Source organism: Mycotypha africana (assembly GCF_025528875.1).
Source record: "Mycotypha africana strain NRRL 2978 chromosome Unknown BDF20scaffold_4, whole genome shotgun sequence".
NCBI classification, from domain to species: domain Eukaryota; kingdom Fungi; phylum Mucoromycota; class Mucoromycetes; order Mucorales; family Mycotyphaceae; genus Mycotypha; species Mycotypha africana.
This window is the reverse complement of record NW_026515728.1, coordinates 1996485-2021255: the sequence shown is the minus strand read 5'-3', so window position 1 is coordinate 2021255 and position 24771 is coordinate 1996485. Positions and strand designations below refer to the sequence as shown.

The following is a 24771-nucleotide window of genomic DNA, read 5'->3' as shown; positions in this document are numbered from 1 at the left end:
GCTTCCATATCGCATTTCTATCAATTTAATGGCGTCATAAAACCGTACACCTAGTGCTTTGTTTGAAAAAGCCAGAAGAAGGCATTTCAGAAGGACAATTGAACCTGCTAAACCCGGGCTCCAACTGACACTCAAAATAGATGTAATTAAGGATACGGATCTTTCTCTCCCTCTCAACAAAAACAAAAATACCAGCATTTTCAGACAATATGGATATAAATGTAACGAGATTTATTATTGCCGAAAGAGAAAAGAATTGCGTCAAAAACAAAAAAAAAAGAAAAGAAAAAGGAATGAAAGAGAAATAACTATTATAAGGAGACAGCTCGGATACATTTGTTACAATCATATAATCGCGAGATTTTTTTTTTTTTTTTTTTTTTTTTTTTTGTGTATATTTTGCTGCTGTTGTATATTGTACTACTACTAAATCGTCCTCCAGTTTCTTCAATAATGCAACGGTTTTGGACTAACGTTGTTGCATGAAGCAAAAAAGGATATTGTATCAGATGTGATTTTGTTTAATGATTAAGTATATTGATCTCCTTATAATAGAGAGGAAGAAGGTCTTGAAAGTCCGTAATTGACGAGAAGAGAAAAAGTCATAAAAACTGTTTTGTGAATGATGTGTGTGGGGGGAATTTTTACAAGAAATAGTCTGGAGTGCGTCTGGTAACATGTGGTTCACCACGTCTAGGGGCAGGATCAAACTGGAGGCTAAAAAACAGTAAACAAATGATGAGATCAATAAACGATATTTAGATAGCTGCACCTCCTACCCAGCAAAAACAGGAACTTACAATGTATATTTCATATGTTCATCAATTTCCATAATGGCTGCTTGATTACCACAACGATAACAGTAGTTGGGTGCACTGAAGATAGTTACTACGTTACGATCATGAGTCCAGTTATAGCCCTAATGTAGAAAAAGAAATGGGACAGAGATAAGTCAATAGAACGTTAAGGAAAGATAAAGCGCGTTGTCACTAATAATCCAAGCTCACCTCCATAACCAATTGATGTGCTCTTGCAACTAATGTCAGGCCGTTATTATGATTGAAAGTTTCTGCGATATCTTGACCGAATGTATAACCAGCACCACGAGGAGAGATACCCCAACCACATCTGTCATCTGGATCTGACCATAACAAATCACACATAGGGCCTTCATGAGGAACTTCTTGTACACGATCTAACGTTCTTACTTGATCCAATGTGTCAATAGAAGGAGACAAACCACCATGTAAACAAAAAATTTGATCTTCGATCAGTGCAGTCAAAGGTAGATAGTCAAACAAATCGGTAAACATCTTCCAGACATTAGCATTGCCATATTTTCTTAAACACTCGTCGTAGAAACCATATACTTGAGTAATTTGACGTGATTCATGGTTACCACGAAGAATCGTCACACGATCTTTGTATCTCACTTTAAGAGCGACTAGAAAGGTCACTGTCTCTACTGAATAATATCCTCTATCGACATAATCACCCATGAATAAATAGTTGGTATCGGGTGAATTACCACCAATGCGGAATAGTTCTTGCAAGTCATGAAATTGACCGTGAATATCACCTAACGTAAGAGAGAAAGAGCTCGCTTCAGTACCGTATGACTCGCGGAAACACCAAAGATAAAATAGGCACGAAATGCTTACCACAAACAGTAACAGGACATTTGACTGGCTGGACATTGGATTCTTCTATGAGGATTTCACGTGCCTAAGTGATATACAAAGCGAAGCTCAGCCTTTGTAGTCTCGAGAACAAAAGAAGTAAGGCCATTCTTCCTAACCCTCTGCCGATGTATACCTTATCACATAGTTTTTTGATTTCAGCTTCTGGTAATTGTTTACAATCAGAGAGTTGTGCAATCCAAGCATCGACGTCGGCAACAGAACTAACGGCAGTCATTATATAGTTTTATTGGTTGTAGTTGTATATAATATCGAAAGCTGATGCAGACAAACAAGTAAGGTCTATTTTCAGTGACGTAATGACAAAAACGAAAAAGGTGTTAGAAAAGAGATGTAAGATTGAAAGCAGTAGATTGTATCAAATAAGGAATACCTCAAAGGGAAGGAAAGAGAAAAAGTAAGTAGAGAAAAAATAAAAAAAAAAAGGTTGTTTGGTATCTCGAAAAAGGAAAAAGTGAAAGAAGGAAAAAGGTAAAGGTGACGTGTATCAATCCAATAACAATTGAAATAAATTTCAAAATAATATCAATTCTAAATTTCGACATGGCTTTCGTTTTTTATATTGCCAATATAGCTTTGCCACAATGCCTTAAACTTAAGCCACGATGAATAGTATCGCGTTAGATTCATTTGATACATATACGCGTGCAGCCGTACATTTTTAAAGCGTGCTTTTGTTCTACCATTTAATATCAGTTGAATTTTTTCAGACTAAACTGTTAAATCAATTAAATGTGCCGCTTGTCAAAGGAGTCGTACACTTTTGTATGATGCTTCTTACCAAGTTTCCCCATTTTTAGGCTTCTATCCTCTAGTTAGTACAAAACTAATTCGTTAGACACTGCTGTATCGAGGTGATTATCTCCCATCATGACGGAAAATGTTTAATTTCCAGAATGCAGTAAAATTAAACGCCATAGCACCAGCATTTGAGTATCATCGGCAAGACTCATATATGTTCAGCCATAGAAAAGAGCAAGGTACTAATTGCTTCAGTTGACTATATGCCTTGAAAAATACTGTTTTAAACAACGCCTTGTGGGGGTATTTTGCGCGATGAATACAAGATTCATAGTTGCTATAGATGAACAGTCGAAGAAACAAAGACTAGTGGACCGGTCTCCCTGTTCCTTTTATCGAAAATGAAAATAAATACCAAGCTTCTGCTGGCGGAGGCATTCATTATCGACGCAAGATTTAGCTGGTGCTGTCACATTTCGAGTATAAAATCATCAATAGCCATAAGCTAGTCTGAACCATTGTTAAGTCATGAAAAAATCTGTTCAAGTTAGTTTGGATGACCACACTATGATACATAGGTTTCGTGAATGTCATTAAAATCTGTATCTTTTGCACTCTATTTCCTCTGAGCCAAAAGCACGCATCTATTGCATCAATATCAAATTGAAAAATGTCCTTTTCTTTCTTACAGTTATTCTTCATCTCCAATTTGAAAAATGGTGCCTCATATATATCAATTCTGAAGAATGCCTTCTCCAGAACGTTCTGAAAAGCTTTGAGATGAATAAGTCTCAATCCTTGTAGTGTATTGAATTTCTGCCATTATTCAGACTTGGAGAATAAGTGCTTTTTGTTTCAATTTTATACTTTTATCCCTACCAATGTAACCAATCCAACATGTCCAATTTCAGTTAGTCCGAATAGTTCATAAATTTTCCATCAACAAGATAAGAGGAAAGAGATGTCTATAAAGGCGACAGTCACTGACATGATAGTATACAGCATCTAAAGGTGTGGCAAAGCGTCCATCTATGAGCGTGTTGTCTTTCGTTTTATTAAATCTAGTAGAAAGTAAAGGTTTGTGTCCATTCGAGCTATATTCCAAACTATTCACTTAATTCGTACCAAAATTTGATTATTGAGAGCATTCCAATTTTTAATTGGGAAAAGAGTGTACCAGCCAACGAATCACAAGGCTGGATGAGGAAACAATGCGGTGTGACTTTAATACTGCTTCCCTTTTTTCTCATTCATTCCAGCTGCTTCAACCCCCCTTTTTATCTCAAGTTTTTTTTTTATTTTTTATCACTAAAACCGTATCATTTTTTTTTTGTCCTCTTCGATTTTTGAACTTCTTTTTTGGAAATCGAATAATCTATTTCAAAGTAAATCGAAGGTAAATGGATCAATTTTCTATAGCATTTTACAGCTAAAATAAATAAAAAAAAAGAAGGTTAAGCATAGGTTATTCTGCTTTCTGAGAGAAAAATATTAACCTCTGCGCCTATTCAACGTTCCGCGTTTCTTCTTACACTTCCCCTTTTTTTTACACATTAACTTTTCCAAATGTTAGGAATTATAATTGATTGAGAAGTCCAAAGAAAGAAATGAACACTTTAGCATCTAGCCATCCACCGCCCATGGGTGGCCAAAACAACATAAATGGTCTTGTTCAAGTAGGTCTCTTTCAAGGTTTTGCTGAACCGTTAACAGCGTTTCCTCATTGAAAATGCCCTCTTCTTTGTACTAATCTGAACAATCTATTTCACTTTAGCGCGCACGATTTTTACAATCGCAAGGAGCAAGAGAGGACAATAGTCCTGAGTATGCGCAAATCATGAGTCGTTTACGATTTGTACAACAACAGCAACAACAACAACAACAACAACAACAGCAGCAGCAACAATTGACGCCACAAAATCAATCGCAACCAAGCGCTTCGCCTTCAGTTATGGGCCCATCAACTGTCAGAACACCGGATGCACCCTTCGCATTCTCACAATCACAACTAGCCGCTTTAAAGTACCAGATTCTAGCTTATAAGCTTATTTCAAAGAATTTAGCGCTACCACCTCATTTACAACAAGCCGTTTTGTCACCGCAAACTGCTCTTGCCATGGAAAATGCAGCAGCAGCAGCAGCAGCAGCAGCGGCAGCTAACCAAACACAATTAGCACAGCAAGGTCAACCTGCGATTCCCTCTCAACCACCAGCACCAGCACCAGTACCTGGAATGTCTTTGGAAGCCAATCATGTTGTCACTCATACTGCTCCTAATGCACATCAACCGACAACACAAGCACAGGCCTTAAGCATACAACCTCAAGCAACTCACACCGAACAACAACAGCAACCTTCCACAGCGGCTGCTACGGAAGGCGCTCCTGCTGTTCCTACCGATGTGCTGGCTGCTACTACGACCTCGACAACAATCGCATCGAAAAACTCACTACCATTCAATGCTTATGTTCCACCCTATGATCTGTTAAAGAAGCCGATCAGTTCATTTGCACATGCGTCACGCCAACAACGTCTATTGATTCCAAGCATTACACCCACTGGTATGGATCCTTACTCCATCATTACCGAACGTGAACGCCGTCAGCTTGCTCGTATCCAATATCGTATTCAAGAACTCGAGAAACTGCCGAGCAATCTCAACAACGACAATAACACTGTCAATAGGATCAAACTCAAAGCGGTGATTGAACTCAAAGCGCTCCGTCTCTTGAGCAAACAACGACAAGTGCGTGATGAAATCATTCACGGAATGAAGCGTTCAACGACGTTAGCGACGTCAGCGGATCGCCTTGCCTACCGTCGTATGAAGAAGCAATCATTGCGTGAAGCGCGTATGACAGAAAAGATTGAGCGTCAGCAACGTACGGATCGCGAGCATCGTGAAAAACAGAAACACCTGGATTACCTACAAACGATCTGCGATCATGGACGTAGCTTGGTGTTGGCACAAGCAACGCATCGTGCGAAACAAAACAAGCTGGGTCGTGCTGTCTTGTCTTACCATCAGCATGTGGAAAAGGAAGAACAAAAGCGTGCAGAACGCATCAGTAAAGAGCGTATTCGTGCCTTGAAGAACGATGATGAAGAAGCGTACATGCGGTTGATCGATGAAGCCAAGGATACACGATTGACACAGCTGCTGCGACAAACAGGCACCTTTTTGGATTCATTGACCAAGGCCGTGCGTGAACAACAAAACGACAGTGTGCATCGTGAGGACCACCATCTGTTGGATGACGAGGACGAAAATCTGGATGAAGATCCTACCAATAACGATTACTTTAAGGTGACACACCGTATAAAGGAGGAGGTGTCCCAGCCAGACATTCTGGTGGGTGGCCGCTTGAAAGAATATCAAATCAAGGGTCTGCAATGGATGGTGTCGCTGTATAACAATCACTTGAACGGTATTTTGGCAGATGAAATGGGTCTCGGTAAGACGATTCAGACCATCAGTTTGATTACTTATCTGATAGAGAGGAAAAGACAGAATGGTCCTTATCTTATTATTGTTCCTCTCTCGACACTGACGAACTGGACACTGGAATTTGAAAAATGGGCTCCTTCTGTCAAGACCATTGTCTATAAGGGTCCACCTGAAGTCCGTAAAGAATTGCAAGCCGAATTGCGTTATCACGACTTTCAAGTCGTGTTGACCACTTTTGAATACATTATCAGAGACAGACCTACATTGAGTAAAGTGAAATGGTTGCATATGGTTGTGGACGAAGGTCATCGTATGAAAAATGTAAACTCGAAACTGACGACTGTGCTACGGCAATTTTACCATACGAGATATCGATTGATTCTCACTGGTACACCCTTACAGGTGAGTTTGTCAGGTTTTTTTTTGGGGGGAGGGGGGGGTGTCTTTTGCATCTTTTTGCTCACTCGACATGACATTGTTTCCTTAAGAATAATCTGCCAGAATTATGGGCTTTACTCAACTTTATCTTGCCTAAAATCTTTAAAAGTGTCAAGAGTTTTGAAGAATGGTTCAATACGCCTTTCAACAACCAAGGTGTTGCTGATAAAATCGGGCTGAATGAAGAAGAACAGCTGTTGATTATCAAACGTCTTCACAAAGTCCTGCGACCCTTCTTGCTCAGAAGACTGAAGCGTGATGTTGAAGCGGAATTACCTGATAAGGTGGAGCGTGTGATCAAATGTAAATTGTCATCGCTTCAGACGCACTTGTATACACAAATGAAACGCAATGGCACACTTTATACCTCCTTGGATCCCAAAGGCAAGTCCGCTGTCAAGGGTCTCAACAATACCATCATGCAGCTGCGTAAAATCTGTAATCACCCCTTTGCTTTTGAAGAGGTCGAAAATCTTGTGAATCCCAGCGGTCTCTCCAATGAACTCTTGTACCGTACCTCGGGCAAATTCGAATTGCTAGACCGTATGTTACCCAAATTACGCGCCACAGGGCATCGTGTGCTGATTTTCTTCCAAATGACGGCCATCATGAGCATCATGGAAGATTTCCTAAATTGGAGAGGATTTTCGTATCTGCGTTTGGATGGTTCTACAAAAGCAGATGATCGTTCGCAGTTATTAAAGGAGTTCAATGCGCCCAACTCGCCTTATTTTGTCTTCTTGCTCAGTACGCGTGCGGGTGGTCTTGGTCTCAATTTGCAGACAGCCGACACAGTCGTTATTTTTGATTCTGATTGGAATCCCCATCAAGATTTACAAGCGCAAGATCGTGCCCATCGTATTGGGCAAACAAAAGAGGTGCGTATCTTCCGTTTGATCTCGACCAATTCAGTAGAAGAGAATATCTTGGCTCGTGCCAACTACAAGCTGGACATTGACGGTAAAGTGATTCAAGCAGGCAAATTCGATAACCGCAGTACAGAGGAAGATCGTGAAGCGTTTTTGCGTAGTTTGTTGGAAGACAAAGCGGACGACGATAACAATGACGAAGAAGAAGATGTGGATGATGAAGAGTTGAACGAGATGCTACAACGCAGTGATGACGATCTTGCTATTTTCCACCGTATTGATGATGAGCGAGAAGACAATGATTTACGGGTTTGGAAAGCACAAGGCCGTCGTGGCAAGCCTGAACGTTTGATTACAGAAGCTGAATTGCCCGAGATTTATTTGCATGATGATCCTATACCCACGCAAGAAGAGGATCCCAGTGTGCTGGGCCGTGGTCAAAGAGCGCGTGATCATGTGCGTTATGACGATGGCTTAACAGAAGAACAATGGCTGAATGCGCTGGAAGACGATAATGTGGATTTGGATGAGTTGATTGCAAAGAAAGAGCGACGTCGTCAGAAGCGTCTAGCGAAACTCACGGGTGAGGACTACGGATCGGAAGAGCCGATACAACCTGCAAAGAGAGGACGCCGCGGCCGACGTGATGGAAGCCACCCATTGGATGAGGTCTCCATCAGCAGTGCCACAACCGCAGCCACGATGACGGGCAAAAAGAGAGGACGACCCAAGAAGGGAGAAACAGCCGATGCAACGAAACGTAAACATCGTAAAAATGAAGAATTGAATAAGCCTGAAACACTACCGAGTCATGTGAGAGAAACAATGACAAGAATCATGATGGAATGTTATACAGCTGTGGAAGAAGCCACAGAAGAAGATGAAGAGTAAGTGTTGTTATTCATCAGTAGAGCCAGAAGTAACAATGCTGTCCGCTCACATGATGATCTATTTCTCTGTAGAACTTATCGTAGTAGAAGCGAATTATTTATGGACCTTGTTAGCAAACGAGATTATCCTTTGTATTACACCATGATCAAAAACCCGATTTCCATGCACATGATCAAGAAGCGCATCCATTCTACTTATTATAGAACAATAGCACAATTTAGAGAGGATTTCCATTTGATGTTTGAAAATGCAAGAACATTTAATGAAGAAGGTTCATTTGTTTATGAAGATGCCAATGAGATGCAGGTAATATAGTCTAACGGCAGAAGTATTGCTCATGATGATAAGCTAACCTTTTCTGTCCTACAAGAAAATCTTTGATGCAAAGTTAGAAGAGTTGTGTCCAGGCGGTGTATTACCAATAAATCAGCCACCTACCGCAGTTCATCAATTTGACCTTCATTCAGCAGAAGATCAGTCAAACAATGACAACAAATATTATTAAGCAACAAAACAAGCAACATTGCACCGTTATCAGAGAAAAAAATGACGATCCTTATGAACCTCTTCTTCATTCAATGATAGCTTATGAACTAATCAAAAAGTCTTTCATTCTTTTCTTTAATACTAAATAAAGATGGAAAGCTCATGAACATAGACGCGATAATCTGTCTGGTAGTATATTTTGGATACCGGGTCGATGGATCACTGTAAAGTCATAATCCAGTAGAGTGTCGAGCCAATTGATCATCATACTATTCGCAATAGGCTGTGTATGCAAGTAAGTGAGAGCCTTGTGATCAGTATATAAAGTGAAATGATAAACAGTGACATGATTTTATTTTTGTTCCTCAAAAAAAAAAAAAAAAAAAAAAAAAAACTATGCATTTTGCTTTTTCTTCCATCTGTAATAATTTGACTTCATAGCGTTCTTCCAAAGATGAGGATTCCATTGTTGTTTGATATTTTCGTTTATATGTTTCTGGGATTAACTTGCCATCGATGAGAACTTTTTTCGTACGTTTCCACAATGTTGTGTCTGGTATTTCTTCATGTAATGTTGCTATTGTTTGTGCAATCATACTCTCCGTTTCCAGGCAAAGTGATATCAGATCTTCAACAGGCTTATGTTCTCTTATTTGTTCTTTAAAAACACGTGTAGCAATGGAATATAGTTGCTGGATGATGGGGTTGGCACGGTAAGGATTGGCCAAAAGCGAAGGATGCTGACCAATCATAAATGTGATATTCTAAGATATCAGGAGTTATAATTTAATAAGTTTTAAATGTAGAGACTGAGCGGAGTCAGCGAGACCGAACAATAGTTCTTGGATGATTTTATTTTGGTTTAGAAATTGAATGGTCTTTTATATGAATGCGAGGTTAAACTGAGCTTATAGTGGAATTAAGAAAGTAGTAGTGGCAACCGAGTAATATTGTTCCTGTTAATGAATTGTACAACGCCACTGAGATATATCTAGATTACCAGTAAGGTTGAAGTGTGCCTGATGAAATCTTATTTGTTCCAGTACACTATAACTGGTAAAGGCAGTAAATCTGGATTGTTTCTCAGATTGTTATATGAATTAGAGGTCAGAACGTGACAATAAATATAGATAATGCGACAAAAGGATGTAAAGGTTCTTCCAAACTTGATTGCAATGAATTTTTATCGATGATATAGCAGGCATGAGCCCAAGGTTGACAAGTGTATTGCAATATAAAACGATGTTTTTTGTTGCAAATTGTTTTTTTCGAGACCTAGTATTTCAATGAAGATATAGTAAATATAATCACAATCGGTTTTTTCTTGTTGTGTTGTCGATAAACTGAAATGGCGTAAGTCATGACTCTCAAAAGAAAGTCGTTGTCAACTGTGTGTTGTATTTCAATTAAAACAGGAGGGAGGTTGCCATCATCGAATGTGTTGGGCAAATATAAAACGTCAGAGATACTACCGTTCGGCCATTCGGTAGGCCAAGGCGAATATTGGTCCTTTGCACTGGGATTGACTACAGTCTCAACAACCATGTTGATGACGGTGGAATCCAATAAAACGTGCTTTGACATAAGATCTGTGCCAGGTCGATGTTTATGCGGAAGGTGCAAAGAAAACAGCTGGCATGGCAACTCAGCCATTTTTAATAATGATACTGATACCAACAGAAGTGAAACTTGCTCGTTACTAGATATCAAACAGGTGCAGTATGTGATATTTGTAGTTGTTTTATGTTTAGTGAACGCGACTTATAATTTGTTATAAACTGTAAGGTGGAATGAGTCTCCTTTAGTCCATTTATTATACACTGGAAATCAGAGAGGGAAGCGTTCATAGCGAATTGGATGTTTGTATTGACAACAAAAGAAAGAAGAAGAGAAACAAAAAAAATGGAGTTAAATACTCGTTCCTGATATATTCAACCAGTAAGAAATGCAGCATATGTATATGCGTATATTTAGAAATACAAGATGGCGTGTACAGGTGTTATTATGATTCTATGATCATAATAACGAGTCAAATGCTTGAAAGTGCGTCTAATTCGTCTTTATATATTATAGGAGGTATGGAAATACCACACACGGTACTCATATATTAGAGTTTATGTAGTTTCTAATTATTTCTGGTTTGCAATATTGTATAATTCATCTTTATCCTTCATAGAGTGAATTATATCATCTACCCTCAAATACGACAGGTATCACATCGTTTGAATGCGAAATGTGATTGGATACTTTCTGAAAAAAAACAGCGGTTTGATACCAGGTAAGCGCTTCTTTTTCACTTCATTTGGTATCACATCGTTTGTAAAGTGAAAAATACCATCATGATTTTTTTTTTTTGGTCTTGCCACTCACCGTTTTCCTTTAATCGCACATTTGTTTGGGTCACTACATAGATTGTCTGTTTCGACTTTTGTCCCAACACTGATAAGAATGCGAGACGAATCCTTTGAAATGACTTTGCTTCACACTGTTGCAGGCTTCTGTAATTCTCTTGGACAAAGTGTCTTCCTGTAAAAACCTATGACGCTTGACCTTACTCTTTGCCACTGCCCAGAATTGTTCAATTGGGTTAAGTTCAGGAGAGTAAGTAGGAAGATACACACATTTATATCCTCGATACTCAATATATTTCTTTATATTTTCGTGTGTATAAATAGGTGCATTATCCATAACAATATAATAGCCTTTCATATGTGGGTGTTTGTCCATTTTATCGAGTGTCGTTTTTAAGAAACTGATATAGTGACCAGTAACAGTCCGTAAGCTTATGTATCCATCAGGTTTTCTCTTCTTTGCAGGTCTAGGTTTTTTTACGCCGACGGTAATCAAACGTGAGGCAGAAATAGCACCTAGTATAGATGTTGCAGTTGCTCTTGTAGTAGGTCTGGTTACAGTAGCGCGAGTACCTTTATTGGACCAAGCTCTTGAGCGTTTCATATTTATATCAGAAGCAGACTCATCAAGAAATACGCAATTCGTCAGAAAGTTCACGTCTGTATTTTCCCATTTGCAAACCCAATTGTACCGTTCCTCAATCTTCGCTGGACTGTTTCTCTCAATAGAATGAAAATCTGCTTTTTTCAGCGAAAGGTTACATTTACGTGTCATGAAATTGCTTCAATAAATGCTCGGTCATTTCAACAACAGTAACAGAGGGATTAGCTTCAATGAAGTTAATAACAGTCGTTTTATGTTCTTCAGTCAAGATATACTTAAGACCTACTTTTTTACAGCTATCAAAAATACCGTCAGGGCACGCATTGTATTGGCTCACCCATCTATAAGCTGTTCGAGGGTGAATGCCCAACTGCTTTGCTGCAGCTGCTGCAGTCATACACTTTTCAATCTTCAGATCGGAAAACCTAGCTTTATCCTGAACTGTATAACGCACCTATTCTCGTTTTGGTTTTACCTCCTTCATATGAACATCCTCATTTTTTGGCTTTTCCAATATTGGATAAGTCAGAGAAGATTCAATGGGGGCTGCATTTCCCAAGTACTCTGTGTGAGTAGCAATAGTCTCAACGATAAGTTCATTCTGATCAACGATGTAGTCCATAGGCTCAGGACCACCGTTCTCATCAATAACATTCCCATGTCCATCTTCATATAGAAATACCGTACTCATGTTGAATCGTAAAGTATTGAAAAAGAAAAAAACGAAAAGAAAAAATACACTCAGTACCTGATTCGAAGCAAGCGTAAAGTGACTACATTTTTAAAAATATGGCATTGCTTTTGGTTGGCCAATGCCACCATTCTTAATTGACCAGTGACATTGATTTTGATTGGCTGTGATCAGAAGCCGCAAAACTCGTAACTCGGCTACTAATGTATTTCGCATTAATTGTATAAAATTACCACCGCACACCTGTACAGTATATAAACCTTCTTACATCTTACGTACATAAACTGTGTTAGGTAGGGTTGTCCGAAATCCAAGAGAAGTCCGCAATATTTTTATAGACATCTTTATTAGATTATTATGTATTAAATATCAATATTCTTCTAAGAAGAATGGATTGACTAACTATCAATAATGGACTGCTAATTCACAAAATATGAGTGAATTTTGCCTTTGAAAAAGGCAGACAGATAAAGGGAGGGGGAGGGGTGGGCAAAAAGGCAAAACAGGAAAAATGGCTGTAAACCGAGAAAAATGGAAAAAAAAGTGATCGACATGAAGGATCGACATGAAATGATTGGTTTAGCTTTTTTTTTTTTTTTTTTTTTTTTTTTTTTTCTCTTTCTTTTCATTACATCCACCCCCCTCTGAAAATATTTTCGGCTCTTTCTCTTTCCCTTCTTTCTTGAGACTATACACATTGATCACTGTCGCTACAAGTATCTACAATCGCTGGCATAGTATATCTACAGCTCACAAAGGCGCACATAGATGATGATGGCTTCTTTACCTTCTCCTCCTCCGTCTCCTTCAACGACAACGTTCAAGAAACACCATCGTCGAAGTGATAGTTTTGCATTAATACAAGCTATTATAAAAGAACGACAAAAAGAAGAAAATCAGCCGGAAGAGCAAATGCTTAAATCGAAATTTACAGGTTCTAGAAGGGCCTATAATCCATTGTTACCCCCTCCACCGCCTACGCCCACTTTATCCACGACTTCTTTTCATGATACCTCTCTTACAGCCTACAATACTTATTACAATTCTACTAACCCACCGCCTCATTACACTTTATATGAAAACAATGTCTCTTTACCATCTATATTAACCACGTCAACACATCAGACGGTGACTACAGCTACAGCTACAACTACAACTACAACTACAACTAAGACGACGACGACGTCTCATAACCATTTACAACCACAACCACTACAACAACAGCATTCTGTTAGATTCGCAACTGAACCACCCAAAATATACCATTACCATTATAACGTGTAATTAAAAATATAAGTTTGCCCTGTACATAAGATATAAAAAAAAAACCAACCCCCGCAACCCCCTCTTCAACTGTTTGCCCTTATTTTTTTTTATTTTTATTTTTTTTTGCTTCATATTCCTTATTTATTATTATTCAACTATTTTGTATATTCGATATTCGAAAGATCTCACGAAAAAAGATTTTCATTTCTTTTTTTCTTTTTTTTTACAATTCTTCTAAATAATCTCTGAATAAATCCTCTCTTTCTTCTTTTGATTCAACCAACCAAAAACGATCATCTTTTTCCAAAATCTTTTTAGCGTCTCTCCAACGCACCCCGTGACGGATTTCTTTTGTATCACGTAAAAGCTCGAAATATTCATCTTTGGGCGATCGTTTTTTCTTGCTGTTCAAATGATGCTTCACATGATCCTTGAATAATGCCTCTTTTTCCTTGGTTGTCATGCTTGAATGGCTCAATTGAAACCTAGGGTCATTTTTGTATTTACGACGAAAGTCTTCCCAATACATTTTCTTGGTTACTTTTTGCTCTAGTAGTTCTTTAAATTCTTCTTGAGGTTTCTAAAAAGTACAGATGTAACGTTTTGGGTAAAATGCCTGTTCATTGTGCATTGAGGAGAAGTCTATCTTACCTTTTTATGCGCCTTTTCTTGTTTGATCTTTTCGCCTAATGCATTACAGTATTTATTAAATAGCGCTTTCTGTTTATGAGAGGGTATCACTATGCATATCATAGTTCATTGTCAATTATGTTTTTCATCTGTTGATACATCATACGTTTGGGATGAACTTACAAGAAAATCTCGGATCAGACATGAGTTTAGGATATTCTGCAGAGTACACAGCAAACGGTGATATATTTCTTTCTTTCAGTAATTCATTGAATCTTCTGATACATTCTTCTTCTGAAAGTGGACTGTCTTTAGTAGTGGATGATGCTGGTTGTGTCTTTTGCTCTTTTTCTTCCACCTCCACTGCTTCTTCTTCAGCCTCGTCCTGCTCCATCTGTTGCAATTGCCACATAATATCCTCTTCTGTCATTCTACATGACATCATAAAATGGTCAGTCAAACTATCTTTTTCACTTATGCTTTTAGCACGAGTTCTCTATACTGTACTCTGTCGCTTCCTGAGGCTCTTCCGCCTCCTTCTCTTGTGCTTGTACTTGAGCCTGATCTTGTCGCTGCTCTCCTTCCGCTTCTCTGCCTTGCCCTTGTCCTTCTTCTCCCGTTTCTAACTTTATTCTTTTGGCTTCCTCCAGTTGCTCTAAAGCTCCTTCCGCTTCCAACTGTCGTTTTCGACCCTCTTCTTCTTCTTTCCTTTGCTTTTCCTTTTCCTCTTCTTCTAGTTTCTTTAATAATGCCATACCCTCTTCCAACTCTTCTGGCATTTCCCAAACAGATGTTTTGTTTTCACGATCATAATAAAATTCGTAGCCTTCTGGTGTAATCACAAACAGCCAGTGTGTGTTTGGAATCTTTTTTCTATGCAAATCGGAAAGAAGGCAGGGTGGAGGAACATTAGTTTTTGTTTTTCTGTTCATTGCACGCAATCAAGGCATCGAGAGCATTTGCTTTTCATTTTACTTTATTTGGTGTTTTTTTTTCTTTTCCACTACAGGTTGTTGAGACGTCATGGGTGAGGATCGTGGCAGTGGTTGGTTAGCAACGAATGCAGAAGGGAAAATCCATGAACTTTGCCGTGTCATCGTGTTGTACCAGTAGGGTTGACCTGTAGGTGCACGATATTCTACCCAACCTGGTGGGAGGTGTGGTATGGTGGCACCACCGACACCGGCAGCAGGATTATAGATAAGCGGTGGAGGATGTTGTTGACTGTGCATACTATGTTTATAAAATGTTGGAATCGAACAAATGAAGATCTATTGCATTTTTGAGGTTGCGCGCGAATCTGTCTCCTTTTTAATACGGCGGACTGTAGAACTCCAACAAAAGTATAATTCTTACCCTAATAGGAAGCAATGGGACCTAATTGATTTGATTCGATCCGATCACTTGGCAGGTATATATTGTCCATCGAAGTGTATCATATAAAAGAAGCTAATAGCAAGCAATATCTTGTAGTCGGATTGCAAAAAGCTTATCGTTGTCAATTCATGAATGTAGAAACAAAAATAGAAACAAAGTAAATTAAACTAAATGACAAACGGAGGATCATAGGCAAGCAAAATAACAATAGACTATGGACTCATCAGTACTTCAAAACGTAGAATAAAACTCTGAATAAATAGTATCTTGCAAGGCAAATGAATAGAAATACCTATAGACGCCGCGAGTGAAAAGGTACAATACGCGGTAATGATCTCAATGAAAGTTGTCATTAAATAAAGCACAACTGCCATACATCTTTTCTATTGTATCTCTTGGACCCACTTGTTTTATATTGTAAATGGATCTCTACATGATATAGGTGAATAGTATAAAGAAAAAAATAATGGTAGCAAAAATCTTTAAAAACAAGGATCTATTCGTACTAATGTTTCTATAATATTTCATTAATTCCGTTTGTGCTCCCATCACGTTCATTTCGATGTCGTCCGTATTCTGATCTATACGTTGAATTGTTTCTCTCTGCTCAGCTACCATCCTTGCTAATTGTTGAAAGATGCCCCCCAATTCAGCAATCGTGCTTTCAATCGATTCGATAGCATTGGATCTTATATTTATATGTCGCTCTTGTAACTGATGTTGTTGTTCTTGTTCTAAAAGAAGTTGTTGTTGGGGAGCGATCATGGGTATACCTAACGATTGTGGGGAGTCGTCCAAGAGAGTGGAGCCCGACACAGACAACTGCGGTGAAGGAGTGTAGGGCGGTGCCACACTGGTAACATTCATACGTCGGCGCGGTTGTTGTTGTGGTGGTGATGATGACTGCTGTCTTGTCTCAACCTATGTTTGTCACGGAAATCAATTTAACAAGTTCAAGCCTGGAATGGAGGGTCTATTTGAGTGGCGATCTTACTTCTGATTCTAATACATCTTTAAACCCTAATGAAGTTTTGGCTAATTGATTCTGTAATGATAAAATGACATTGTTGGAATGCTCGCCTGCTTGTTTCGAGTTCGGTCTTGTTCCATTTTTTACTGACTCGAGTATATTCAAATGCTGGTTCAGTTTCGTAATATCTTGTTTTATTTCTTGCTGTAAAGTCTGATGATTTGAAAAAAGAATGTCAATAGGTCTTAACAGCGTTTTATATGTCTACACTTTGTAGCTAATCTCAATACTTGCAGTAATTTCAGTAGTGGTTGTATCATTCAGTCCATGATGCAATTTTGTTACTATATGTCATACCAAAACAAACAAGAAAAATTAATAATCGACATGTTCAAGTCAATGGTTACGTGGTCAGATCAGTGTTTACAATAAGTGAGTTGCTCCAGTTTTTCAGACGTAGTTGCGATCTGTCGACTTAGTTGAGATGCCATCCGAGAAAATTCAGATGAACGAGAGGCATTATTTGCTTGCCTCTGGCTCTTCTCTATGGTTGGACTATTATTATTGCTTCTCTTAAGAGCATTCCTCTTTTTGATACGTTCGACAAGTGCAATAAATTCTGATGTTCTGTCTCTCATCTCTAGCTGTAGTTAACTCATTAGACTTTTTCGAACGAAAATCAAAAAGACCAGCAAGAATGAACCACGAAACTGGAGTTTCAATTGGAAGGAAGAACCTCATGCATAATCCGGCTCAAAAAAAGGGTAGCACAACCGAGTTTAAAAGGTGAAAAGTCCATAATGTATCAATCATCAATCAAAGAGTGACTAGAATAGGCCTATACTGGCCGCCTTAACATGGGTATGATGACGACGTTCTTTATCGTTTAATGCCTTTGGTCATTAGCAATGAAGCAGTTGCACGGTGGTAAAGGCTTTGGGATTATTTTTTTCTTCTCATGCTATCACCGCAAGTAAGGGGATGAATTAACCATAAATGTAAATCAACTTACTAAAAAAATTGAGTCCATGCCATAGCAATAATTGGGTCTAATAAGGCCAGGCACAATAATGCGAAGGTTGAAACATAGTACAAGAAGTGTAAGATAACAACTTCAAGCACAAATACACTCAAACAAATTACTTATGCCGTCAGACACTTTTATAAGTGGTCTAAATGATCTTTTTTAAATAAAAAAAAATGGTAGGAAAAACAAGACTTTAAATTCTTTATTTAGTTCTTTATTCTTAAAGCGAAACGTGTACACTTCCTTATAGAATCCAACAGTCCATGCAGTTAATGGTTTTGGTGCTATACAAAATTAAACTTATACTCTCTAATTGTTCGCTGTAAGGAATGTCTGTTTCACGAGTTTTGCTCCTCATTCAACAAATTATTGGAAGCTACTATGTGCATGGAGGAAAATTCGAATAAATTCTTCTGCGCATCTTTTCGCAAATAGCCACTGATGAGTTCTAACAATAGGCAAAAGACTGAGATAGAAAAAGAAAAAAGAGGGATATAACCCACTTTGTTGCTTGAACGTTAACATTATCAATCACATGCATAGCTTCCTGTTGAAAACAGAATGTGCCAGGCCCTCGCATTTGACAGAATTTTTTGTTTTCAGGGCATGAATATCATTGGTTAGTAAACCGTTTGGTTCCAAAAGACGACTACAGTGGCTGTAAACAGTGAATTTATTGTTATTCATTGGCTATTTTTTGCTATTCGCTTTGCTCTGTCTGAGCCTCTCTTTGGCTAGCGGATGGTCCGCAGGTGTAAGTAACTCAAAGCTGCATAGTAACTCTTCGTTTACGCTCATAATAGCACCAAAATTGTCAAATTCTCCACAGTAATTAGGTGCTGAAAATACAGTAACAAGCGATCTATTATCAAAAAATTCATAACCGTCTTCTACAACCTGATGATGAAAAGAAAAAAAAAACCATTAGTATTCATCTTGTAATAAAATAATATATCAAATAATACTCTACCATGTGTGCTCGACATACAAGATCCAAATCAAACTTGGCTAAAAATTCATTGATCACTTTTCTGCCAAAAACATAGGATACACCTCGTTCATTATCCTCCCATTCTCCATTAATATCCGCAGGATCTGACCATAATAGGTCATTGAGTAAACCGTAATCTGGTACATCGGTAGGTCGCTGTATATGTCGAATATCGTTCATATGATGCAAAGAAGGCGATAATCCACCATGTACACAAAATATTTTGCCAGCAACAAGAGCAGCGATGGGTAAAGCGTTGAATACATCTACAAATGTGCGCCACATCTTGGCATTCAAACGCCTTTTACATTCATCATAAAAGCCATACACTATATTACGTCGAGTTTCATAGGGTATCGGTATAAAGGAAGAAAATTTTCTTTTTCTTGAATCGCTTGTCTTACCTTTGGTTACATTGGCACATTCATGGTTTCCTCTCAATAAAAAAAAATTCTCGGGATATTTGATTTTGTAACAGAAGAGTAATAGGATGGTCTCTAAACTTTGCTTTCCACGATCCACATAGTCACCCAGGAATAAATAATTGGAAGTAGGTGGAAAGCCCCCCATCTCGAATAAACGGATCAAATCAGTATATTGCCCGTGAGTATCACCTACAATTTTGACAGATGGAGATAACTCTAATAAAGTCTATAGGATGATAATTAGTTGAGTTGCAATGCATCATAGTCAAATACAAGAGAATGTATAAACTATGTACGGACAGGAAAGCAAATACGTTACAGGTTGACTCAAAAAGATATCCATAGCAGCTCGACAGATAGCAACTACTTCGGAAGATTTCAAACAGAGATGCTTTGATACCTTGGATGCATATCCGGCATCTAACAAACGATATATATATTCATCAATATTCGTTGTAGTGGAATAAACGGAAGACATAGAACTGACAGTTAATTGATTTAAAGAACCCACGGTTAGCTGGTTATGATCTTCGACAGCGTGTCCTTGAAACGAATTTTGCTGAGGAGAAGGCCAAAAATCGGATGTAGCTAAAAGTTTGTGTTGTTGCGGGTTTTCAACTTTGCCGTGATAAGGATCGTCGCTTGTGGCGGCTGCGACGGAGAGGGGTGCTGGTGTCAGTGAGCGATTTGTTAAGGTATCTTGATTGGTATTCAAAAACTCATCTTCTTTATCATTATGGTTATTCTTGCTATTCGGCATTGGGTATTCTGGATTTAATTGTGCTAACGACTCCGCTATTGGCTTATTATGATACATATTGTTTTGATGACTACTGTGGTTTTTTGAAGTGATCAATATGGAATTGACGGAATGAGCAGTGTTTGTAGAATGCTCGTTTTCTACTTCTATACGAGGCGGTAAAGGCATGCTTCTACTTTTTTTGCCTCTTTTGCCATTCTTTTTATAATTACTGCTTTTCTTGGTTGAGACATTATTCCCCATAGCAACTTGATGTTAAAATGACTGGCTTTGTTGGCTTTATGGAATTATTATGAGAGGATGCTCTATCTATTATGATCTTTGATGTAATTTTGAGGTAAAGAGAAAGAAGAGAGAGGGAGTCAAAAAGGCACAACGAGGTGTGTAGCTTATTTTGAAGGATCATCTCTATCGCTTGGTTACTGAAACTTTATTATTCAAATTCCGTGAACGAAGGCTAAGAAGCTTCTCACCTTGCACAAAGTAGAAGTAGTATGAAAATTATAGTACCGATGACAGTTAAATACGTCAGGAGAAGAGAGCATGAGTTCGCTTTTGAAAGTGTGTCATTATAAATTAATTAATGTAGAACTGAGTGAGGCTAATAAATAGGATACTAAAATGAAAAGAAAAAGGTAGTGGTAAAGTAGATATATGTATAGTGGCTTGAATATATTCTCGAGTGACTATGTCCTATACTGGCTTAAAGGTATATCATCTTCCTCATCAGCTTCTCTATTTTCGAATTCGTCTTGTTTGATAGAGTGAGTACTGTTCGCTCGATAATAATGAGGAGGTAACGTTGGTAGACTGAATTGAACATTAGTAATCTTCTTGTTTGTAGGGGCAGTAGAAACAGTGCTGCTTTTACTTTCTACGCTTACAACCGGATAGTTTTGAACAAACTGTGCCATTTCATTTCTACGTTTTTTCGCTGAGCTTATAAACTTTGACATTTTACTAGGAGGTTTCTTTGCTGTCGATTGTTGTTGTTTTGGTAATGAGGAGGGTATATTGTTATATGATGAAGATTGTTGTTGTTGATGCTCTGGTATCAAAGAAGTTGTTTGATTACGAAAAGCACTTTGCTGAATAGATAGATACCAAAACATCAAATTGGATATCAACACTTGTTGACGTAAAGGCCTGCGGATATCTGCTAACTTCATATGTGAAAGTCGATAAATTGCACGTTCAACGTGAAGTGGTAATCTATTAGAGTTAAATAGTAAGGTGGTAGAAACGGTAACTGCATGAGTAGGAGGAGTAGGATATTTGGATTTGCTGGTTTTATCGTTTGCTTTATTCCTGCTGCTGTCGACAGAAGCATTCTTCTTCTTTTGATATTCATTCGCAGATTTTTGCTTGGACTTTGATTTAGAGGTAATGTTCGCAGGAGTAATTGTTGGAGTTGAACCCGAGGATTTAGACAAAGATCGCGTAAATATAGATGCGAATCCTGAAAAGGCCGAAGCAGCAGTGTTGTTGTTAGTGGTAGTAACGGCTGTTGTTGTAGGAGCTGCCTTTTTAGCTTTTTCTTTCTCTTTTTTAGTAGCAAGGCTCGTCTTCTTGTCATTCGTATTGTTTGTAAATAGACCCGAAAACCATGAGTTTCGTTTAGCCGGTTTGGATGTTGTAGTTGCAGGAATAGTCTTGGCGGCACTAACAATATCCGATTCAGAGCGGATAATTGTAGGCCGCTTTAACTTTTGTTCAGCATCGCTTTTCGTTAGCGTCGCGCCCATTTCTGTCGTTGTCATAGCTGTGATAATCGTTTCGTCCTTTTCCTCATCCATTTTTGGTTGCTTCCCCTCTTTTTTTTCCTCAGTAATGACGTCGTCAGGTATTACAGGTTTCTCTGGTTCTTTTACTATGAGCTCATCTTCTAGCTTCTCCTTTGTTATCAATACTGCTGATGGCAATACGTCTTCTTTTTTGTCTAACTTTATACTGATATTGTCTAACTGTTCTTCAGCTATCAGCTGCGATGACGACGATGACAAAACTTGTGACTCCGCTTCTTGCACACGTGAAAGCATCGGCAAAGTGGGGTTCTCCAACTCATTTCCCATATCAATATAGTCTGCCTTTCTGGTAGATTGATCCATCAGACTTATGCCATTGACTTTATCCCACATAACTGCAGAAGTGCTTGTGGTGCTGCTACTTCTACTGCTTGCAGTACTGTTGCTTCTAGTAAAATTGGTGAGGGAGGGGGTGAAAGCATTACTACTGCTATCAGGATCCAATGAGAAATCTATAACTGCTGCTGCTGTTGCTGCTTCTCTTTGTGATAAAGAACGTCGGTGGAATTTAGTGGATGAAATGCCATCCATCTCCCCCGCTATTCCGTCGACAGCTCTATTACTATTATTGGTGACTGATCTGCGACTTCTGCCCCGAGCAGAAAAAGCAGATCGACGCAGTAAAGATCTGTCGGCCCGAGAAGTATTAATACGGGAATCATCAATTGAAGTTGAATCGCGATCAAATGCATCTGTATTTTTACTATTGCTGCTATCTGTTAGTTTTTTTGTTTGTTGATAAAAATAGCAAATCAATAAATTAACATGAAACATAAGAATTATCAATTATATTTTCAAACAAGTTACTATTTTGTTAGTAATTATTATTACCTGTCATGTCTGTATGTTGATCGTCCTTCAATACTTTTTGTAAAAATAGTCTTTTCTTTTCTGATAAGGTTCGACTGAGTGATATATCTTCGCCACCCGCTTCTTCTTGCTTTTCATCAACGTCATCATCCATTGTTGATTCGCCATCCTTAAAAGTTGATGTAGAGCTCACGGAATGGGATAGGATAGATTTCTTTCTATGTATACTTGAAGACCTACGTCTTGTAGCATTGACTCCCATCGTTTGTATGAAGTTGGCAAATTCATCTGGTGCAATTTCTGGATGCTTATCTGCTGGAACCCTTATTTTGACAGAGAAGAAATTTGTTAATCATCAGTTTGCCGATCTATCTTGTTTTATATTGGATAATAGCGGTGAAATCGTACCATATAATATCAGTGCTTGTACTATGAAATGACTCTAAGCTTTTATTATTACTCATCAAAGTATTTTGCGTTATTGTTGACAAGCTATCTTCAACATCAGCCTCAGCAGCAAGTGACAGTGGATGTAGGCTGACTACTGTGTTTCTTGAATTGCTACCTGCAGTAACTATTGTTGAAGTTGTTGCTGTATCCTTAAAATGCTCTTCTGCTACTGTATCCTGGGCCGTTTCGATATGCTTTATGTTGTTTAAGTTATTGTCAACATGGATACTACCATCATCATTTAGAGGGCTAGACAATATACATTTCAAATTTATATCATATTCTGTAGAGTTCACATCTACTTCCGAACCGACATTCATTGAAGTAGATCAGTTTCGTAAATGAACAAAAAAAGAATGGAATAAAGGGCAAAATTCTACAACACACAAAAATTGTAAAAAAAACCAATTGTCGGAACAACTAAAATTGGCAGGAAGATTGTGGTCGCATATTTTCTGCCTGTCATCCTGATAAAAGATTCAACATAATGATGAAGGCACTTTCTAAATGATGGACATAAAGACATTTTGGATAAATAATGCACCCTATGTTTTCGCTTAATTTTCAAGTGGATCGTTGTCGCAAGGGAAAGCACGGAGTGGAATCCTAATGGGATCGCTGCAGACAAGGACTAAAAGTGGTGCCTTTTTTTTCATAAAGCGCTTAAATTTGAATGACAGGGATAATTTAGTCCCCATTAAGCTTTAATAATGTTACAGTTGGCATAAAGTCTTTGTGGCTATCTGCATAAAGGTACGGCTTTTTAACATCAGAAGCTAAAGCAATACTATCAACCATCATTTTCTAGATAAATCACACAACTTAGTTATTGTATTTTCTTCTTGAATGAAACGTCTTTTCTCTCTACTACCTTGTAGTGGCTTAAAAATTCCAATGACAGTAGCATATGACTATACGTATTTGGGAAAGTGGGGAGAACAGACTTTTTCAAAAGCTGAAAGGTATACAGGCTTGATGAGGTTGATTCTTGAAGCTTATACTTATGGACGAAGTACTCAATCTCATTGCCTATTTTCAAAGGTGTCAATAAAAGGTAACCTGACTTATACTAAGAAATAGTCAGCGTTTTACCTGCAATCATAACTGCAAAGGTTATCAGTTCTCTTTCACTCTTTGCAGCCAGAACTCTTCTATGAAGCATTTTTTTGCTAATCTCAGCAAGTCGGACTCGGTCTTCTTCAATCTTTTCGGTTGGTGTGTTGAATGGCTTTATCTCTACGACTCCAATTTCTATACCATCGATTGTCTTGAATTTTGCATCCGGAGTCTGCCTTTTCTGTATTTTCATGTTAGAGTTCTTATACAGATCCAAGGGGGTATCCCTAGATTTATATTCGTTAAATAGTAAGAAAAATTGCTAGTGATATGATAATTTACCAGTAAACAACCAACTTATCATTGACATCAAAAGCAGCATTAACAAATGGAACCACGAATTTGATCTTAAAGTCGTTCTCCATATTCTTCAAATTTTCAGGAGATTCATGGTATCGGTAGCTGTATCTGCAAAGATCGTCATTTTTGCAGTTGTTGAAAAAGCTATAGTGTCATAAAAAGTAAGAATGGGTCATGGATCAACATTCCAATATTGTACAGAGAGAATATTTTACCTGCTATTGAGCAAAGAGACAATATTAATATGTTCGATTTTGGTTGGTAGAAGGAGCATATCCTTCGTACGGTATTCAGTAGCCTATTAATAAACGTAATTGAGCAATTTTAGCCTACTTATCCATTATTGTTGCAATGTACGACTTACACGGATAAATTTGTTTATCATATTGATAATGTCATTGTCTAATGCATCAGGTAAAAGATAACCGCTATTGACGTTGTCTATAAAAGTAATACCTGACATGTTTCTAAAGAATAGCATGTATCTATCAACTATTAATTTATAATAAGGGCGCGGTTACTAGTAATTTGTTCTTACAATCTTTCATCCATTGGCAGATCGTTTGTCATATACTTCAATTGGGAGAGATCTTCCTCAGAAATAGGATTAAATTCATCAAAGCTT

The 24771-nt window shown here is 38.1% G+C and overlaps 12 protein-coding genes across 12 annotated transcripts; 3 read left to right on the top strand and 9 right to left on the bottom strand.

The window, feature by feature from the left end:
- Nucleotides 1–361: 361 nt before the first annotated feature.
- BDF20DRAFT_866520 (serine/threonine-protein phosphatase 2A catalytic subunit alpha isoform) lies at nucleotides 362–2101 on the bottom strand. The gene is made up of 5 exons (XM_053080851.1): nucleotides 1816–2101; nucleotides 1662–1725; nucleotides 1008–1579; nucleotides 801–919; nucleotides 362–717 (listed from the first exon to the last, which is right to left on the bottom strand). Exons 1-5 carry the CDS (start codon nucleotides 1915–1917, stop codon nucleotides 645–647), a joined length of 930 nt encoding a protein of 309 aa, XP_052937596.1. The 5' UTR covers nucleotides 1918–2101; the 3' UTR covers nucleotides 362–644.
- A 2177-nt stretch (nucleotides 2102–4278) lies between these two features.
- On the top strand, nucleotides 4279–8087 carry BDF20DRAFT_817424 (SNF2 family N-terminal domain-containing protein; the record flags this gene model as incomplete). The annotated part of the gene is made up of 2 exons (XM_053077256.1): nucleotides 4279–6291; nucleotides 6378–8087. The coding sequence occupies 2 exons, from the start codon at nucleotides 4279–4281 to the stop codon at nucleotides 8085–8087; spliced, it is 3723 nt and encodes a 1240-aa protein (XP_052937595.1).
- Nucleotides 8088–8165: 78 nt separating this feature from the next.
- Nucleotides 8166–8402, top strand: BDF20DRAFT_817344 (Bromodomain-containing protein; the record flags this gene model as incomplete). The annotated part of the gene is made up of 1 exon (XM_053077244.1): nucleotides 8166–8402. A coding segment is annotated over one exon (237 nt), but the record flags the coding sequence as incomplete, so codon positions are not given.
- A 331-nt stretch (nucleotides 8403–8733) lies between these two features.
- BDF20DRAFT_1000335 (uncharacterized protein) lies at nucleotides 8734–10374 on the bottom strand (the record flags this gene model as incomplete). Its single annotated transcript, XM_053074591.1, has 3 exons — nucleotides 9885–10374; nucleotides 8969–9337; nucleotides 8734–8880 (listed from the first exon to the last, which is right to left on the bottom strand). The coding sequence occupies exons 1-3, from the start codon at nucleotides 10224–10226 to the stop codon at nucleotides 8734–8736; spliced, it is 858 nt and encodes a 285-aa protein (XP_052937593.1). The 5' UTR covers nucleotides 10227–10374.
- Nucleotides 10375–11246: 872 nt separating this feature from the next.
- BDF20DRAFT_866508 (uncharacterized protein) lies at nucleotides 11247–12293 on the bottom strand. Its single transcript, XM_053080850.1, has one exon. It carries the CDS (start codon nucleotides 11923–11925, stop codon nucleotides 11689–11691), a length of 237 nt encoding a protein of 78 aa, XP_052937591.1. The 5' UTR covers nucleotides 11926–12293; the 3' UTR covers nucleotides 11247–11688.
- Nucleotides 11983–12219, bottom strand: BDF20DRAFT_817564 (uncharacterized protein; the record flags this gene model as incomplete). The annotated part of the gene is made up of 1 exon (XM_053077271.1): nucleotides 11983–12219. One exon carries the CDS (start codon nucleotides 12217–12219, stop codon nucleotides 11983–11985), a length of 237 nt encoding a protein of 78 aa, XP_052937592.1.
- Nucleotides 12294–12887: 594 nt separating the features above from the next.
- On the top strand, nucleotides 12888–13599 carry BDF20DRAFT_866506 (uncharacterized protein). Its single transcript, XM_053080849.1, has one exon. It carries the CDS (start codon nucleotides 12988–12990, stop codon nucleotides 13501–13503), a length of 516 nt encoding a protein of 171 aa, XP_052937590.1. The 5' UTR covers nucleotides 12888–12987; the 3' UTR covers nucleotides 13504–13599.
- Nucleotides 13526–15495, bottom strand: BDF20DRAFT_866502 (uncharacterized protein). Its single transcript, XM_053080848.1, has 6 exons — nucleotides 15472–15495; nucleotides 15091–15415; nucleotides 14623–14988; nucleotides 14299–14546; nucleotides 14137–14225; nucleotides 13526–14065 (listed from the first exon to the last, which is right to left on the bottom strand). Exons 2-6 carry the CDS (start codon nucleotides 15345–15347, stop codon nucleotides 13709–13711), a joined length of 1317 nt encoding a protein of 438 aa, XP_052937589.1. The 5' UTR covers nucleotides 15348–15415; nucleotides 15472–15495; the 3' UTR covers nucleotides 13526–13708.
- Nucleotides 15496–15921: 426 nt separating this feature from the next.
- Nucleotides 15922–17100, bottom strand: BDF20DRAFT_834993 (t-SNARE; the record flags this gene model as incomplete). The annotated part of the gene is made up of 4 exons (XM_053078796.1): nucleotides 15922–16413; nucleotides 16487–16675; nucleotides 16733–16806; nucleotides 16890–17100. 4 exons carry the CDS (start codon nucleotides 17098–17100, stop codon nucleotides 15922–15924), a joined length of 966 nt encoding a protein of 321 aa, XP_052937588.1.
- A 1079-nt stretch (nucleotides 17101–18179) lies between these two features.
- BDF20DRAFT_912533 (serine/threonine-protein phosphatase PP-Z) lies at nucleotides 18180–19833 on the bottom strand (the record flags this gene model as incomplete). Its single annotated transcript, XM_053083966.1, has 4 exons — nucleotides 18180–18386; nucleotides 18460–18809; nucleotides 18885–19131; nucleotides 19225–19833. 4 exons carry the CDS (start codon nucleotides 19831–19833, stop codon nucleotides 18180–18182), a joined length of 1413 nt encoding a protein of 470 aa, XP_052937587.1.
- A 305-nt stretch (nucleotides 19834–20138) lies between these two features.
- BDF20DRAFT_467526 (uncharacterized protein) lies at nucleotides 20139–22872 on the bottom strand. Its single transcript, XM_053075521.1, has 4 exons — nucleotides 22689–22872; nucleotides 22302–22592; nucleotides 20537–22186; nucleotides 20139–20475 (listed from the first exon to the last, which is right to left on the bottom strand). The coding sequence occupies exons 2-4, from the start codon at nucleotides 22540–22542 to the stop codon at nucleotides 20369–20371; spliced, it is 1998 nt and encodes a 665-aa protein (XP_052937586.1). The 5' UTR covers nucleotides 22543–22592; nucleotides 22689–22872; the 3' UTR covers nucleotides 20139–20368.
- A 545-nt stretch (nucleotides 22873–23417) lies between these two features.
- BDF20DRAFT_938360 (uncharacterized protein) lies at nucleotides 23418–24609 on the bottom strand (the record flags this gene model as incomplete). Its single annotated transcript, XM_053084773.1, has 6 exons — nucleotides 23418–23534; nucleotides 23602–23759; nucleotides 23823–24073; nucleotides 24129–24290; nucleotides 24362–24444; nucleotides 24511–24609. 6 exons carry the CDS (start codon nucleotides 24607–24609, stop codon nucleotides 23418–23420), a joined length of 870 nt encoding a protein of 289 aa, XP_052937585.1.
- Nucleotides 24610–24771: the final 162 nt, after the last annotated feature.